The 18,300-nt window shown below is 44.8% G+C and overlaps 1 protein-coding gene across 6 annotated transcripts in view; it reads left to right on the top strand.

The window, feature by feature from the left end:
• The window catches only part of ATP2B4 (ATPase plasma membrane Ca2+ transporting 4), a 104,289-nt gene that overhangs the window by 66,937 nt on the left and 19,052 nt on the right, over nt 1–18,300 (top strand). For 4 of the 6 annotated variants that reach the window (XM_066362021.1, XM_066362015.1, XM_066362017.1 and 1 more), the window contains exons 3-15: nt 446–643; nt 1,272–1,529; nt 1,992–2,117; nt 2,509–2,631; nt 3,775–3,810; nt 5,340–5,501; nt 8,117–8,331; nt 8,666–8,908; nt 9,848–10,089; nt 11,258–11,489; nt 12,565–12,744; nt 13,457–13,544; nt 14,196–14,302. In XM_066362021.1, the coding sequence (XP_066218118.1) occupies nt 446–643; nt 1,272–1,529; nt 1,992–2,117; nt 2,509–2,631; nt 3,775–3,810; nt 5,340–5,501; nt 8,117–8,331; nt 8,666–8,908; nt 9,848–10,089; nt 11,258–11,489; nt 12,565–12,744; nt 13,457–13,544; nt 14,196–14,302 (2,210 nt within the window). The remainder of the gene's footprint in view (nt 1–445; nt 644–1,271; nt 1,530–1,991; nt 2,118–2,508; nt 2,632–3,774; nt 3,811–5,339; nt 5,502–8,116; nt 8,332–8,665; nt 8,909–9,847; nt 10,090–11,257; nt 11,490–12,564; nt 12,745–13,456; nt 13,545–14,195; nt 14,303–18,300) is intronic. The other 2 variants (XM_066362018.1, XM_066362020.1) reach the window with 1 other exon arrangement.

Below are 18,300 nucleotides of genomic sequence, written 5' to 3'. Positions count from 1 at the left end.
AGCACTGGAAATAATTCTGTTTTCTTTCTGGGAACATGAGTGAGTGGATGCAAGCTAACTCTGTTTTTAAATTGTCACCAGCATTTACATGTTAATGTGAAGGAGAAGTAAAGGGGGAGTCCCAGGAAACATTTTGATGTTGCCTGGCACAGACTCTAAGGAGGAGATGAAGTTTTAGCTCTAGACTAGCTTACCCTGGAGACTGAGAGAAGTGAGTGGCCCCTGTGACCAACTTGTCTCAGTTTGCCCATTTTTCACTGAGAGTTTCACACCCCCTGAGTCCTGGGCAAATTGGGGTGATTGAGGCCTAACTGGATCTCATACCTGGGCAGATCAGGAAGCAAGGGGTCTTTATTTTAAAAGGGTCTTTTCACTTCCTTTCTCTATCACTCATCTCTTCCCCATTTTTTTTCACTCGTTCTTCCCACTCCGATCTCCTTTTCAGGTCTATCTGGGAACCCAGCAGATCTGGAAAAACGTAAACAAGTGTTCGGACAGAACTTAATTCCCCCAAAAAAGCCCAAGACCTTCTTAGAATTAGTTTGGGAAGCACTTCAAGATGTCACACTCATCATCCTGGAGATTGCAGCCATCATCTCCCTCGTTCTGTCCTTCTATCGGCCGCCTGGTGAAGAAAATGAACGTGAGTGTTTTCAACAGCCTAGCAGGACTCTGATCTGGTTCTTTCTGCAACCACCAAAAAGCACTTAGTGGTGATAATTGACAGATAATAGCTTAAAAGTCTTCCCTCATTATTCAGGGTGGGTTCTGCAAAGGAAACCAACAAGTAGCTAATAAGCTATTCTTCCAGCCGGTTCTGATTCCAGGGTCTTTTTCCCCTTCTCTCATCAAATCCTTATTTAGGATGTGACAAATCCTCTACCCTCACCCAGTCAACAAAACCCTGCTTCTCAGAGTGCCCACACCAGTATTACTGGCATTTTGAGACGTAGCAGCAGGAGCCTGACTATGTTGGGAATTATAAATTCTTTACACGTGACTTGTCTGTAATTTGCATTGACGTGTTTTGTGCTATTTAGTCATCTGCCTTGTTTGAGTTAACATAAATAGTTATATGGTGATGAAGTTATGCCCAATCTTTTTATCCTCCAATATCCTCAGAGTGTAGCTCTTTTACCCAAGAGTTTTATCTTTTATTATTCTCTTTCCCTGACTTTTTATTCTGGGGGATTGTATAAGCATTATCTCCATTTTTAATATTAACAAAAGCCCCTAGTTGATCCTTTCTTTCTCTCCTTTCCCTGGGCTAGAGTGTGGTATATCTGTCAGTAGCGCAGAAGATGAAGGGGAAGCAGAAGCTGGCTGGATTGAGGGGGCAGCCATTCTATTCTCGGTGATCATCGTGGTGCTAGTGACGGCCTTCAATGATTGGAGCAAAGAGAAGCAGTTCCGAGGGCTGCAGAACCGCATTGAAATGGAACAGAAATTCTCCATTATTCGAAATGGTCACATCATCCAGCTTCCTGTGGCTGAAATCGTGGTGGGTGATATAGCCCAAATCAAATATGGTGAGAGCTCCATGTTTCTCTTACCCATGCTACCCTCCCTATTTGAGGGTCAGGTCCTTGTTGGCTAGGAACTGCTGAGAACCCAAACAGATGTGACCCCAAATTGTGTTAGCTTCTAGGTCAGCATTTAAAGTGGCAGTGTAAGGAAATTCAAAGAAAGAAGTAACAAACTCTCCTAAAATATTGTCAGACTTAGGTGTCTTCAGGTTAAAGGTATATAATATTCAGGCCATATGAAGGTGTTTGGGGATCAGTAGTTTGAAGTTATAACACCTAAAAAGTAGTCTTGTCCCAGATTGTCAGAACTAAAGTTGTCTTTCAAAGGCTCTCTGGCTACTCCCTGGGTCTTTGCCTCTAGGTTGGGGTGGGGGGTGGTTCTGAGATGGGGTTGGGTGGTCCCCACCCTCTGCCAGGCTCTTACCTTCACTCTTCCTTCCTTGTTCCTTCCCCTCTGTCCATTAGGCGACCTGCTGCCTACAGATGGGGTCCTGATCCAGGGGAATGATCTCAAGATTGACGAGAGCTCTCTGACTGGGGAATCGGACCTTGTCAAGAAGTCCCCGGAAAGAGACCCCATGTTACTCTCAGGTATAGCTTTTGGCCACCTCGGTTTCCATTCTGCCTCCTCCCACACAGCCAGGTGACAGGGACCTGATCCAGACCCCGCTCTCCTGGCCCTGCTCTGTCTCTTCCTGGGTTCAACTGAGGGAATGGCACAGTAGTGGGTTAAATACAAGGACATAGGGTAATCTGGAAGAAGTGCTCCATGAAGCAAGTGCTATCAGGGCCTTAGAAAGGCTTTGCTGTTAGACACATTTATCTCCTTACCCCCAGTTTACTTGTTCTATTTTAAGTGGTCCCAGCTCTTGACCTTTTCCTTCTCTCTGAAGAGTATGTCATTATCCATAGGGGAGAGAGGAATTCTTTGATAAAGCATGGCTAGATGTAAAAAACACATCATCTCTTTCTCAAAATGCAGGAACCCATGTCATGGAAGGTTCTGGCCGGATGGTAGTGACTGCTGTGGGTGTCAATTCCCAGACTGGGATCATCTTTGCCCTCTTGGGGGCCAGTGAGGGAGAAGAAGAGAAAAAGAAGAAAGGTAAGGGACATTGGAATGAGACTCTCTTCCCTCCTGTCCCCATGGACAAACTAGGAAGTAAGGGAACAGTTGTGAATAGAAGAAGACTCTACTGAATGAAAAGTACACATATCTAAACCCCTTACTTAGATAAAGATGTCAACCTGCTCTGATGAAAACCAGGTCCTAGGTCTAGGCTTCCCAGTCTGGTTGCATTTGAGCCTACATCCCTGTTCCTATTGGTGGGTTGTAAAGAGATGAGTTATAAAGCCTGCAGCACATGAGCTGGCGAGGTATTGTGCCCTCAAATGACCTGTTTAGATCTCTGATCCCATCCTTTTTCCCCTCAAACATTGTGTGGCATGGGGGTGGGGGTGGGGGTGAAATGAACCATAAAGGCCAAGGGGAAACTGGCCAGGAGATGAAACTGGATTCCTGCTGAACCCATGGGCTGTCAGTGAAGAAAGACCAGCTGGAAAGTGAGCAAACAGGTAATGTCTACTGTGAAGTTAGTTCTGTCTTTGCCATTCACTTGTTCCTGAAGGAAGGAAAAGCAGAAGGCAAACAGGAAAAAGATGATCAAACCCAGTCTCCAGCTTTCCCTAAGCGTTCCTTCTTCCCTGGAAGGAGAGAAGGACTCTGCCACTTGGAGGGAGGACCGACTGGGGCTGTTTAGTGGAGGGCAGTGTATGAAACGGGAACATAGCACACTCCTCAGGAACCAGACTGTTTGTCTCTGCAGCTACCTGCAGATGAAGGAGCTGGCCTCGTGCTGGTGAACTGACATGGAGACGACCCTGCCGCGCCTTTGCCATCCGGCAGAAACAATTCAAACCTCTTGCTTCCTAAACCCACCCCATTTTTCCGAGAGATGTGGCTCAGGTCAGGAGCAGCCTCTCAGCAGCTGTGCTGCAGGAGAAAGCAGCTTGGGTGTGGTTGTGCACTTCCCTGCGTGATGGTCTGGTCCGTGGCCCACGGTTTCATGAGAACCTCTAGTGAGACGGATAGAAGCTCAGATGTGAGCTTCCTTCATTCCCTTCCCTGCGGCTCAGCCCCTCTGCTATCGCCCTTTTGGGCTCTAAGCGGGACCAACAAATTTGATATCTGATCTCTTAATAGTCACTTTGGGTCTCCACCCCACTTTTTTCTTTCTTGTTCAAACAGGTAAAAAACAAGGAGTCCCCGAAAATCGCAACAAAGGTAACCTGTCCACCCACTCATTTACCATCTCTACCTGACTACACTCAAACCAGACCTTTCCAGGCCATCTGCCTTCTCCCTTTTCCTCACCATAAATCTGTTATCTGCTTCTGTGACCCAGGTGCCTCATCCTGAGGAAGGTGCAGAGATTTGGGGTGGTCAGAAGGTCCCTGTCTCAATCTAAAATGGCACAACAGCACCCTCTGCTGTTGGCTCAGGGAACCTCATGTCAAGGTTTCTCTTGGAGAGTGTGTGGGATTGATCTCTTCTTCCCAGGGTGCTGAACTCTTGGTCTCATTGCCCTACGCCAGATTTAAATACCGATGGTCATCAGTGTCTGGGTTGGAAGACTTCAAGTTCCTTATGGTGGAGGGCGTTGGGGTGGGCAGTCCCTGCACCCTCCTCTTGCTAGCTTCCTCATCGGTGTTCTCTTTTGGTCTGGAATCCTTCTCTGCTAAGTCTCGGGTGCTTGGAGAGAGCCTTTTCTCTGTGCCTCTCGCCCCACCTCTTTGTTCTTCCCAGTCTGTTTTCTTCCCCCTTATCTGATGTGTGTTTCCTTTTTGGTGGCTGTGCTGACATCCCGTCTCTGTCTTGTTTGTGAGTCTGACAGCAGAGACAGTATCTTAGGAAGGACATCCTAAGCTCTGCAGGGGTGAAATTGCAGGGTATGGGAACCAGAGATAACTGCTCTCCTCAGCCAGCTCCTAGAAATTTGTTTCCTCTGTCACCTCCATCATAGTAGTCTTTAAAAATAAACTTGTCACATCGAAGAACCAGGGCTACACAGAAATAATTCTTTAATTTTAGATCTCTTTAACTCTTCTTTTCAAAGCAAAGTGGATTTATATGTCTGTCTTTATCTCTTCTTTCTCTTATTCCAGGGGTCCCTCATGCTAGCTTCTTCCCTCTCCCCCAGAAGACTAACCCCGGGTCCACTCTGTACCTCCCTACCTTTGTCAGGGATTTACTTCCCCTATTGTTCAACTGATGTAAGAAGGAGCTGGAGACAGTCCTGTGTTGGGGGTGGGGGGTCTGTGTTTCTTCCCTGGCAGTCTATACATAGAGGGAGATGAACCTTAGAACAGAGCAGACTAGGACCCTTTTACTCTGGAAACATCTGCCAGCATTCCCCTTTGGCCCCTTTCTGCAATAAAGGTTCACTATTGTGAGCATTAAATTCCAGGAAGAATGGTTGTTGGTAATAGTGCTTAGTGGCATGGCTAATCCTCTTGCTAGAATAAACCTGGCTTGGGGCTTTGAGATGGTGCCAGAAAGCTGTACCATCTGAGGACATCTATACCCCAGAAGCACCCCATTTATCTCCAATTGTTAGAATATCATCTCACAGGCCTAAAAGAGGGTTGAAGGCAAGCACTCTTATTTGGCATGGGGTGAAGGTGGCCAGGAGTGATGTCAGGAGTCCAGGTGTATCCAGGAAGAAGACAGAAGGATTTTTTGGTTTCCACCTGCCTGCTACTGAGTGCTACTACATGGCCTGCTCACCTGTCCTATTTGTATGTACACCCTAGCAAAGACTCAGGACGGAGTGGCCCTGGAAATCCAGCCACTCAACAGCCAGGAGGGGATCGACAATGAGGAAAAGGAGAAAAAGGTGGCCAAGATGCCCAAGAAGGAGAAGTCAGTGCTGCAGGGCAAACTGACGCGCTTGGCTGTCCAGATCGGGAAAGCTGGTGAGTAGGGTTGAGCCTTCCAGTTGTGGTTGATCAAGGATATTCCAGATTCTCGCTGCTTTGATTTCTTTCTCTCCATACCACCCAGGACTGGCAGGGAAAGCTAAATCTTCTAGTGGTTAGTTCAGTCTAGGTAGCCATGTCCCCTGCCTCCCTTTGGCCACTCCCTAGGCTTTCAGAGATAAATGTGTCCCCATATATAAGGGCCCTGAGGTCTCTTTGAACCAAACAAATGAGAAGTTAAGAACTTCTATTACAATATGGGAAATTTACATTAGCAAGAAGACATTAATAACTGCTTATCCTGTCACATGTATGGGCTTATAAATTCCTTAAGGTTAGAGAAGGCTGCTGTTTATTGGACATATTTCCCTAGCAGAGTAGTAGCATAGGCCAGACACAGCCATAAATTCAAAATTAGGACTGGAGGAGAAAGGAAGACAGTGACCACAGAGACTGTTACTAGAGGAGAGGTCTCTAAAGACACTCTTGTATATCACAGGAGAAAGTGGCTTCTCCATCACTTGCTTCTATAGTCTCTGTCTTCTACCTTCTTTTCTTTAAATTATTGATTGATTGATTCTAGAGCAAGAAGAAGAGAGAGAGAGAGAGAAACATTGATTTGTTGTTCTACTTATTATGTATTCATTGGTTGATTCTTGTATTTGCCCTGACCGGGGATGAACCCTCAACTTTGGCAAATAGGGGCAACACTCTAACCCACTGAACTGCCTGGCCAGGGTGTCCTCTACATTGTTTCAGTGGCGATGTGGGGTGTTGGGTTTGGAAGAGGGAACAAAAGGAGGATTGCTCCTTCAGTGCACCTATCCAGGTATGTTCTGGTACCACTGTTACTTCCTCCCTTTACTACAATCATAGTCTAGCTCAGTGCATCTCTGTGTGTCCAGTTTACTTGGAACCTTTATGTTAAAACACAGTGTCTGATTCAGGTCTGGGGAAGAGCCTGAGAGTCTGCATTTCTAACAAGCCCCCAGGGAGGCCACAGCCACTGACCCACTAAGCACACTCTGAGTAGCTAGAATCTGTGCTGTCCACTACCATAGCCACTAACCAAGTTTGGCTGTTTTTATTTAAATTAATTAAAATTGAATACAATTACAGAGAATTCCATTAGGCAGGGTTAGTCTAGCCTGTTCACTCGGTTCTTTTACCCAGCTGATTTTGACTACTGTGAAATCTCTTGAATATAAACTAAACGTGGATGAGCTGAATTGCATGTGTGGAATCAAGTTATTGAGCCTGCCACGCAAGCTTGAAACATTAAACAGACTACACAGAATCTCTCCCGTTGTCCTCCTAATCCCTGTATTTTTCTGTAGGAAGTACAAGCTTTCTGATGGCCACTCCCTAGACCACCTGTCTCCTCTGTTGTTTTATTCTACGTTTCAGGCTAGGTCAGGACTAAGGTGAGGCAAATGAGGTGCCTTGTGCCACCCTGAGAGTGAAGCCTCCTTTAATTTTGGACTCTGGCAGCTTGTTTGCCTCACCTTAGCCCTGAGCCTGATTAAAGAAAGTGCAGAAGAACGTGCTCTTGTTGGTACTCACTGATCCCGTCTGGCCCTGCTTGTCAGGTCCTTGGGAAAAGTGAAGACCCGAACCAGACCCTGGCTGCAGGCAGGGCCCTTCCCAGCTGTTGCGCCACAGGTGTAAGTGCCTCTGCCCAGATACGGATCCCAGGGCAATCGGAGCCCTCGACCAGTTGTTTACAGACCTTGAGCAGATTCTTTCAGTTGCCTCTATGTAGGTTGACCAGCTGTCCCAGTTTATTGGAGGCTTTCTTGATTTTAGAATGGATAGTGAAAATTTTATGGGGAGTTCTTTTTCCTCCTGAGTTCTCTCATATCTCAGAAATTTGCTCAGTCTATAAACCAGGACAGTGGGTCCCCCTCCCAGTGCCATACCAAAAACCTCTCTCTGCCTTAGTTTCCTCAGAAAAAGGGATAATGATAGGAGCTGATTTCACGGGTTGTTGTGAGGATTAAATAAATTAGTTTATGTGAAGTGCTTACCTGGCCCGTAGTCAGCACTGTATAATTACGTGCTGTATTGTCATCTCTGTCTGTGCCGCATTAGAAAGGTTGGGAGGCAGTGTTCTACGGTTGGTCTTGTAGGTGCTATGCTAACACCATAGGGGCTTCGCTGTAAACAGGGTGGGAATTGCCTGGCATTCGCGGGCTGTTACGGGAAAAGTCCACATTGGCAGACTACTAGAAAACTGGCAAATATGGTCACTACATAGTGAATTATGGGACGAGGTTAAGGTCTAAAATAGAATCATAGAATGCTATTTCAGAACACTAGACCAGCCCCCTAGTTATGCATGAGGAAATAGGCCTGGAGAGGGTCAAAGACTGTCCAAAGTCCTGAGTCAAATGAGTACAGTGCTGAGACTAGAACCTGTGTCTCTGAAATGCAAAACCTGTGTCTTTTCCCTACACTATCATATGCAAACCACAGAGAATAGGTAGGGGGCTTTAGTATGATTTTCTGGAGGTAGCAGTTTTAAAAATTGGTGACAGGGGCTACAATATATGCCAATCCTTCTCTGGCTGGGGCCCAAGAGCTGGGGTTCACGTGACTTGTTTCCTGTTTAGGTCTGATCATGTCTTCTATCACCGTTCTCGTCCTGATTCTGTACTTTGTGATTGAAAACTTCGTGATACATCGCAGACCGTGGCTAGCCGACTGCGTCCCCATCTACGTCCAGTACTTTGTCAAGTTCTTCATCATTGGTATCACTGTACTGGTGGTGGCTGTGCCAGAGGGGCTTCCACTGGCTGTCACCATTTCACTGGCCTACTCTGTGAAGGTGAGACTAGAATGATACTTTCTCTTCCTTTAGGACATAGATGGGAGGGGAGAGTGCCACACAGCCTTTAATGAAAGAATAGATTGTCTATCCTCTGTAGACTCTGGATTGTACCTCATAAGAGCACAGGTCCCTGGCCCTAGGAAAGGCCCATCATGCTAGTTGCATCATGTTCTAATGACCCAGTAGATTGTAAAGAGGATTTATAAGAATAGTGTCCTGCATTTTTGTGTGGACAAGGGGATGAAGTGTGGAAAGATGTTGGCTGGGAAATGGACAATATCGGGACAGCTTAGTTGGCCCCCTCTCACATCTCTTCTCTTGTTCTATGTAGAAAATGATGAAAGACAATAACCTAGTACGGCACCTGGATGCTTGTGAGACGATGGGCAACGCCACAGCCATCTGCTCTGACAAGACGGGCACACTGACCATGAACCGCATGACTGTGGTGCAAGCTTATATCGGAGATACCCGCTACCGTCAGCTCCCCAACCCTGATGCCCTTGTGCCCAACGTCCTGGACCTTATTGTCAATGGCATTGCTCTCAACAGTGCCTATACCTCCAAGATCCTGGTAAGATCTGCCTTTGCCTAGACTTACAATGGGTGGTTGGAAGAAACATTAATGTTCTCTGAGATAACTCATCTTCTCTTCATTCTGCCTGAACTGCCTTTACCCATTGCATTTCCCACTCCTAAGTGAACATATTTGGGCTGAGACTAGGGAATAATCCGTGGGAGTAGATTTTGGTTAGGAGCCCCGAGGTGACAGGTGGGAATCTATGACTATAAAATGTCCCCCAATTACCATATAAATGCAGTAGCTCCAGGAATACCTCATGCTGATAACAGAATTGGGCTCATCAGGAGTAAAGTACTCACTTTCCAGAAACTCAGGAAGGGTATTAGAATAAGACCCACATAGGATGAGACATCAGCACCAACCCCAAAACAAACTAAAATACCCATAAGTCCTGGGTGGCTCAGTGACCAGTTGAGTTGCCACTGACCCTGTCTGACCACACTTGAAAAAAATGAATGCCATCCTCCCACCCCCAGCCCTTTGAGGGGAGTTCTTTCCTGAGTTCTCTCCTTTGTTGAGGCATCATTTTTTGTTGTTGTTTTAAGTGAGAGGACGGGAGATAGAAATAGTCCCACATGCGCCCCAACCAGGATCTGCAGGGAAGCCACCCCCCCCCCCCCCCGTCTTGGGCTGATGCTTGAATCAGCCAAACTATTTTTAGTGCCAAAGGCTGATGCTCAGAACAACAAGCTATCCCCAGCCTCTGGGCCATCACTTGAACCAAATCGAGCCACTGACTGCAAGAGGGGAAGAAAGAGAAAAGGGGTAGAGGGAGGGGAAGAGAAGTAGATGTTTGCTTCTCTGTGTGTCCTGACCAGGAATCGAACCCAGGATGTGCATACATCAGGCCAATGCTGTATCCACTGAGCCAGCTGGCCAGGGCCAGTTGAGGTATCTTATTCAATAGTGCCTTGTATGTTTTTCTCTCAGCCTCCAGAGAAGGAGGGAGGCCTGCCACGGCAGGTGGGCAACAAGACAGAGTGTGCACTGCTGGGCTTTGTCTCAGACCTGAAGCAGAACTACCATGCGGTGCGCCATGAGGTGCCTGAGGAAAAGCTCTACAAGGTGTACACGTTCAACTCAGTACGCAAATCCATGAGCACGGTCATCCAGAAGCCCAGCGGCGGCTTCCGCATGTACAGCAAGGGCGCCTCCGAGATCATTTTGCGCAAGTGAGCATTCTTTTCCTCGCTTCTTCCCTTCAAGATCCTCTTTCAGGAAGGTCTAGGTGACAGGCCCATGCTGAATACACTGAAGGATGCATAAGCCTCCTCTGAGCATTTACCTAGGCCAAGCATTGTTTATAAGGACTGCAGGTGGTTCATTTTATTTAATCCTCACAATTTGATGAGTTAGATACTATTATCATTTCATTTTTACAGACAAGAAAACAAAGGTACACTGAAGTTAAATAACTTGCTCAAGGTGATATAGCTAATAGCTAATAGTGGTACTGCCAGGATTCAGACCTAGGCCATTCAAGCTTCCATTTCTTAATCTGAAAACAGATAGTAATACCCATTCATTACTATAGTTAAATGATTCAGTGTATATAAACACCTTGCACATAGCGAGTACTAGAAATGTTAGTTCTATGTTCCCCTTTTCTTCTTATTGTCAGTTCTAATTATAGGGAAGTTGCATAACCTAATCAAAGTAGCTAGACTATCCACAGGTCATTAACAGTTGATCTACATGGGTATAGGGCCAGTAACTGAATTAGCCAGTATCCTAACTTGACTTCTGTCATTGAATACATTCTTGTTGAGCACACCCTATCCACTGAACACTATTCTCAATACTGGGGGCAGAATACTTTTGAGAAGTTCAGAAGAGCAGATAATCCATAAATGACTCTTGGCACTGCATCACATATGAGTAGTAACAGATGACATGGAAAAGTCATACACTCTGCCTGACCTGTGGTGGCGCAGTGGATAAAGCGTCGACCTGGAAATGCTGAGGTCGCCGGTTCGGAACCCTAGGCTTGCCTGGTCAAGGCACATATGGGAGTTGATGCTTCTAGCTCCTCCTCCCCTTCTCTCTCTCTGTCTCTGCTCTCTCTCTCTCTCTCTCTCTCTCTCTCTCTCTCTCTGTCTCTTCCTCTCCTCTCTAAAATGAATAAATAAATAAAATTTAAAAAAGTCATACACTCTGCCTATCCATCAGCAGGCCACCCCCACCTTGGATAAAGGGAGCTACCTGGGTAGTGGATAAAGATCTCTGGCCATGGAGATGTCTTTAGAAGTAATGCAGAGTTGCCACAATGTCTATATATAAAAGACTGGAGTTATAAATATACTGGGGGGGATGCTGCTTTCTAACTTTGTACCTCCCCAGGTGTAATCGAATCCTGGACAAGAAAGGAGAAGCAGTGCCATTCAAGAATAAGGACCGAGATGAGATGGTGCGCACTGTCATTGAGCCGATGGCCTGTGAGGGACTCCGGACTATCTGCTTAGCTTATCGAGATTTCAATGACGTAGAGCCCCCGTGGGACAATGAGAATGAAATCCTCACTGAACTGACCTGTATTGCAGTGGTGGGCATTGAGGACCCTGTGCGCCCAGAGGTGAGGCTTTGGCTTGGAGAAAGGACAAGAACACATGAATGGGAGTCTTCTGGTGGCTGTGGCCCATGTGCAGTCCCAGTGTGATCTACTGGGAAGCCACCAGGAGTCATGGGAACAAGGGTACTGGTTCTGCTTCTAGTTGTGACCCACACAAGTCACCTAACTGCTTCTCACTTGCAAGGAAAGCCGTTTCTGTGCTTTCGGCTTCACAGAACTGCTGCAGAGCACAGACCTGTGAGAAGGCGCCATTCCTACACCTAATGCTGTCTGTGGGGTGGGAAGCATGGGCTTCTCTGGGCTTATCATTTGGTTCTTAAGGATAGTCAGGAGGCTAAATTAATCAGGATACCAGCTTTGTCTATAACCACCTTCTTTCAATCCACACATTTTTGCTGAATCTTCCCCCCCCCCCAGAAGAGCTGAATACTATTCTTGACAGTAGGGCATTGAAAAAGTCTCTGTTTCTGAGTTCCTACAGATGGACTATCAATTATCAAGGCCCAAAAGCATGAAAGGGTGTCCAGTGTTTGGGAAACTACAAAGAACTGATATGGTTGGAGCATGAGCCAAGGAGGGTGGAGAGTGTTAAAGCTTCTGCTAGAAAGAAAGACAGCGGCCAATTCTCAAAAGGCCATATGTACCCTGCTAAGGAGTCTAGATCATGTTTGTCAACTGCTGGTCCAGGTAACCCATGGTGGTCTGCCAGAAATTTCATGCCGCTCCATGAAAGAGTTGACTGGCAGGAAATTTCTGTTGGACCGGCAGCAGTCCGCAGACCGGAAGTTGAAAAACACTGGTCTAGATGGTAAATGGAAGAATAAGCTTTGATACCTGGTTTCTGAAGCCCATTTCCCCTTCACCTCATGGTACAATGAGGCGAATTCCAATGTGAGTATTATGGATAGGACAGAAATGAGGCGGCACCAAACCATGTAAAAATGACTAGACTTAACCTGTACCCCATGGCACTGCTTCTAGAGTGCCTCTCCTGTCTACATGAGGGCACAGCTGGACGGGGCTGCTTCCCAGCGTGGCCAGCCCCAGTCCTTCTCCCCTCTTGCTTCCCTCTCCACAGGTACCAGAAGCTATTACCAAATGCAAGCAAGCTGGCATTACTGTCAGAATGGTAACAGGAGACAACATCAATACAGCCCGGGCCATTGCCACCAAATGTGGCATTCTGACACCGGGGGATGACTTCCTATGCTTGGAAGGCAAAGAATTCAACCGACTTATCCGCAATGAGAAGGGCGAGGTGGGTCCTGGCTGAGCGGAACTGAGGTCTCATTTGGCAAGGGAAGGGCTGGGTCTGTTGTAAGGCATCTGGGACACGTGGAAGAGAGTGGGTGGTTTTTAAACTAAAATCTATTGGTAGTGAAATATCCCTTCCACCAAAGCTGCTCAGATGGTAAAGTTGAGATCTCATGATTGTCATTCAGAAGCTAGCTTTTGAGACAGTGTCTCTAACTTTTCACATCTTTCCATTTTTTTCAGTCCTGGGATTATTTTGTACTGACTTCCCTCTACCTCATTCCTCCTCTGTCACTGCCCTGTGACTAACAGTGGCACAGGTTTGTAAGAGGATGTGGTCTGAGTGTGGAGCAGACCAAAGCTTCCTGTTCTGTGTAGAAATCAAACCCAAGGCCTCAGGAGCACCACTTTAGCCTCCTGAGCCAACAGCTAACCCTGGCTCACCTCCTGTCAAGGGTCTAAGAAATAGGGGATTGTGTCCCAGGGAGGGAGTTGGATAGAAAAAGAAGACAAGCCAGGCCTGAATGGTCACCATCAGTGAATGCGCCCTTGGAGACTGAGGCAGCTACTTCATCTGCACTGGGGGCCAGGCTAACACTCCCCCTGGGCAGTGAAGTACCAGGTCTCCCAGCAGTTTGAAGTGCATGGAAAAGGCAGATTTTCCTGGGTGGCTGTTCTGAGCTTGACTGACCCCAGGTGTTGTCTGATATTGGCAGGTAGAGCAAGAGAAGCTGGACAAGATCTGGCCTAAGCTTCGAGTACTGGCGCGATCTTCCCCCACGGACAAGCATACACTGGTCAAAGGTGAGGTCATCTCCTGAGTAGGTGACTGGGATAGTGGAAGGCAGCAGGGTGGGGACAGGTAAAAACCATCCTCCCAAACAACTTTGCTGTCCAGAACAGGGAGATCCTAGGAGAGCTCTCTGGCTCTTCAGGAGAATATACAGTTAAGCAAACAGCTGAACCCCTCTAGTGAGTCCATGGTGTATAATAAAGTTTTAAACATTATCCTATGTATCTTGTTTGCCAATAATACTATGAACTGGGCAGGACAGGTTAAACTATTTCCATTTTACAAATGAAGTTTGAGGCTGAAACAATAAGTAACATTTCCAAATTGCCCAGCCAGTTAGTGGAAGTGGTACAGCTCAACCCCCGGTTTCTGCCTCCAAATCATTTGGTGCTTTTGTGCCACATAATAGCTGTCTTAGGGCACCAGACAGTATCTGATAAGGACAGAATTCCTTCAGTCAGAGTGCTACCCATGAAACAGTGTACTGCCCTTGGATGACAGTATAGAACTTCCAGCACGGGGAAAAAAGAAGGCAGTAGAAGGGAGGTGATGGCAGGCACCAGGGAAGAAGACCAGAAAAGCACCTTTGGGGAGGAACAGGGCTCGCCAAATGGCTTCAGATGGCGCGTGTGGACTGACTGAGGCGTGTCTGTTCTTCCCAGGCATCATTGACAGTACTGTTGGGGAACAGCGGCAGGTGGTGGCTGTCACTGGTGATGGCACAAATGATGGGCCAGCTCTGAAGAAAGCAGATGTTGGTTTTGCCATGGTAAGCAGCTCAGCAGTCTATCAGGAAGCCAAGATGGGCTTCCTGTACCTTCACATCTCACTTTGTGTTCTTTTCTCCAACTCCATCTCTCTTCCCAACCTAGCCAGTAATAATGTGTATAAATGGGGAGCTATCAACTATGAGAATAGATGATGTAGGCAGGGAAATCAGGAAGCATCATAACCCAGGAAAGCAAGACCATCTTAAACTTGCACATGAACATTTAATCTTATCTGCCTACGCACACTGTAGAAAATCCATGTTTTATACGGAACACGTACTCTGTTCCCATGGTAAGGGTTCACACAAAGCACACTTTCCCCCAGCAACAAAAATGCAACAACACATGTAATAAACACTGTTCATCACTCTGCTTTTTATTTGTGAGTCTGGGAACATCAGAATCACTTGTAAGATTCTCTTAAAGTAGCATATTCCAAAGTTCCACAGTTGGATATTTTGATTCAGTGACATCTGGGGTGGGTCCCAGAAATAGTTGGGTTTTCTTAACAGGCACACTTGTTCGTTCTGATGTTCAGGGACATTTAAAAGTTCCCAGATTGCAAAGTACATTCTTAAGTAGCTTGTGACTGTAAGGGTCCCCTATATATTGAACTGTCGGTGGTTTTTAAGCAGCGGAAAGAGATTCAAGACGTAATCTGTCTTTAAGATGCTCTGTTTAACAACAACAAAGAAATGTTTATTCTAGGAAATTTCAAGAATATACAAAAGTAGACAGAATGGTTTGATCAATTCCCATGTACTTGTCACTCAGCATCAGCTTTCAAAATTAGGCCAAGCTTGTTTCCCTGAACCCTTCCCTGTCCCCTTCCTGCATTTTCTCCATCTCCAGTTGAATTATTCTGAAGCAAATCCAAGACATCGTGTCATTTCCTTAAAAAAAAATAAATGTCAGTGTGTGTCTTGGAAAGATAAGTATGCATCAATAAAATATATTTAAAAGAATCATAATACCATTATCTCAAAAAATTGCTTCCTTACTATCATCAAATATCTAGTCAGTTGACATATCTCCAGTTGCTTCATAAATGTTGTTTTCATTTCTCCCTATAAGATCCATACATTGCAATTGTTTGATATGTCTCTTAAATATCTTTATCTATAGCAGTAGTTCTGAAACTGTGCTCCTTTTTTTCCAGCTATAAACCTATAGAAATGCAGATTCTCAGGCCCCACATCAGATCTACTGAATCAGAAAGCTTGGAGTTGGGACCCAGTAATCTGTTTTAATAGGCCATTGGTATTCTGACATACACTAAAGTTTGATAGGCACTGATCTCATAGGATCACTGTGTCGAGTACCCAAGACTAACCTTGACATTTGTGGGTTCACTAGAAGAACTGATGGGACTCAGAGTATATCTGTACTCATGGCTAAGTTTTAGTACATTGAGACATAGTAAGGGGGAAAGTCATAGGCGGAGTTTAAAGGGGTCCATATGTGGGCTTCCTTATGCTCTCTCCTGCGGTAAGGGTTCACACAAAGCATGCTTTCCCCCAGCCACAGAAATGCAACAACACATGTAATGTTTCTGTCCAGAGAAGCCCCTCAGAGTCTGAGCACCCAAGGTGTTCATTGGGGTTGGTTATCTAGGCACCATTGCCTAGCTCATGCTGTGATTCCAGACTCCCAGAAGGAAAACAGCTGTTCAGAAACCATATTGTTTGGGCACATTTTAGGCACAGTGAATCACTAATTACTTTTCAGTTAATTGTTGACTGGGAGGATACTGGGAGCAGAGTTTCCAATTGCCAACCTTACAAATCGGCCTCTCTAGGATAGCAGTCTCAGGCCTGCTGTATTAACTCTTTTCTGCACAATCCCCTCCCATCGTTTTTCATAGCTATTTAGTATTGAAGGAACCAGGTTGTTTGTCTTCATAGAATATCACACAGCATAGCTTTCGTTGACTGTAACCCTGAAATGTCCTTTAACGTGTTCTTTTGTTTCTTATATTTCTATTAACTAGTAATTAATTGTAGAAGTAATCAGGTTCTAGATTATTAGAGGCTACAAAATGATGTTGTGATTTTCTTTACTTATTAACTTGAATATTCTACTTAAAAATGTTCCCTTATCAGTTTTTTGTTTAATCTGAAGTTCAATTCCTACATGAAAGTCAGATTAATGATTGATTCTTTTCCTTTATTTAACAGTTTTCAAAATAATGAGTTGACTTTTTCAGATTCTCCAAAGGTGACCAATCAATTATATATTTTTAAATATTATTATGAACTCATGGATTTAAGCATATTTTCTGTGTTTCAGTCCATTGCCCATCTTATCATTTTGATGTCCACACTGAGTCGTCATGACCATCTTCAACCCTGCTAAGTTCTTTTGATACAACCCCAGCTGTCCCTAATAGCTTCCTTGGTTTCTTATATGTTCCAGTGTCATCATCATGTGTATTTCTTATCCTAAATCTAGAGTCATCCATTTCTCAAAGGAGTCCTGCTTCATTTTAGTGAGAAATGGTATTTAGAGAACATAATCTGAATATCAGGAGATTCCTTACTACTGAGTAAATCATTGTTTCTAGACCTTATCAGTGGATGAAGCTAGGAAATATATTTCATATGTTTCTTTTGTGTTTCTGTGTTTTAAAGTAAAATACTTCATGAATTCATATTTATATTTCCAATACAAATTTCGAATTACTTTAACCTCCTAATTTTATTTAACTTCCCTGATTTTATATTAATATCTCATAAACTGAAAAATAATTTTTTTTTGACAAAGACAGAGATAGAGAGAAGGACAGATAGGGACAGACAGGAAGGGAGAGAGATGAGAAGCATCAGTTCATCTTTTCAACACCTTAGTTGTTCAATGATTGCTTTCTCATATGTGCCTTGACCAGGGGGCTACAGCAGAATGAGTGACCCTTTGCTCAAGCTAGCGACCTTGGGCTTCAAGCCAGTGACCTTTGGTCTCAAGCCAGTGACCATGGGGTCATGTCTGTGATTCCACACTCAAGCCAGCATCCCCATGCTCAAGCTGGTGAGCCTGTGCTCAAGCCGGATGAACCCGCACTGAAGCCAGCAACCTCAGGGTTTCAAACATGGGTCCTCCGGGGTCCCAGTCCAACACTCTATCCACTGCACCGCTGCCTGGTGATTTTGGTTTTGATTTCTAAGGAAATTAGCATAATTACTATTTGATTTATTCTAAAATATATATAATAATTTCAAAAGAGCAACAATAATACAATTACTCTACTAAAAACAATTAAAGATTTTTTTTAATTTAATTGATTTTAGAGAAAGAAGAAGGGAGGCAGACAGAGAGAGAGAGAGAAACACTGATTTGTTGGTCCACTTATTTACACATTCATTGGTTATTTCTTGTAAGTGCCTTGACTTGGGATCAAACTTGCAACCTTAGCCTATCCGGGCAACATGCTAGCCAACTGAGCTATGTGGTCAGGGCTAGTTAAAGGTTTTTCTTATAGTTATTTTTACCCTGTAGTTATATCCTACTAAGGATATGCCATCAATTTACTGTGTTTTTTAAAAGGTCATTTGGAAGCCTGACTTGTGGTGGTGCAGTGGATAAAGCATCAACCTGGAATGCTGAGGTTGCCAGTTCGAAACCATGGGCTTGCCTGGTCAAGGCACATATGGGAGTTGATGCTTCCTGCTCCCCCACTCATTTCTCTCTCTCTCTCTTTCTCTCTCTCTCTCCTCTATAAAATGAATAAATTTTTTTTAAAGTAAATTTTAAAAAAGTCATTTGGGACATTTTTCCTGTGTATGGTTATGCCAATTCGTTTATATCATGTTGCTTTCCAATTTAGAGATTGCTTTTTAAACTTAAGTTTTTAAATAACGTGTAAAGTAGTTATGTAGTTCTAGAGTCAAATATGAAAAACAGGCCTTTTCATAGAAATCTAGCTTCTGTTCCTATCGCCTCTACTTTGTTGTCTACTTCTTAATCCCACAGGTAATTTATTTTTTTAGATTTTGGTTTATCC

Source organism: Saccopteryx leptura, chromosome 2 (genome assembly GCF_036850995.1).
Source record: "Saccopteryx leptura isolate mSacLep1 chromosome 2, mSacLep1_pri_phased_curated, whole genome shotgun sequence".
NCBI classification, from domain to species: domain Eukaryota; kingdom Metazoa; phylum Chordata; class Mammalia; order Chiroptera; family Emballonuridae; genus Saccopteryx; species Saccopteryx leptura.
Note: the sequence above shows the minus strand (reverse complement) of the source record. Positions and strands in the feature narration are given on the sequence as shown.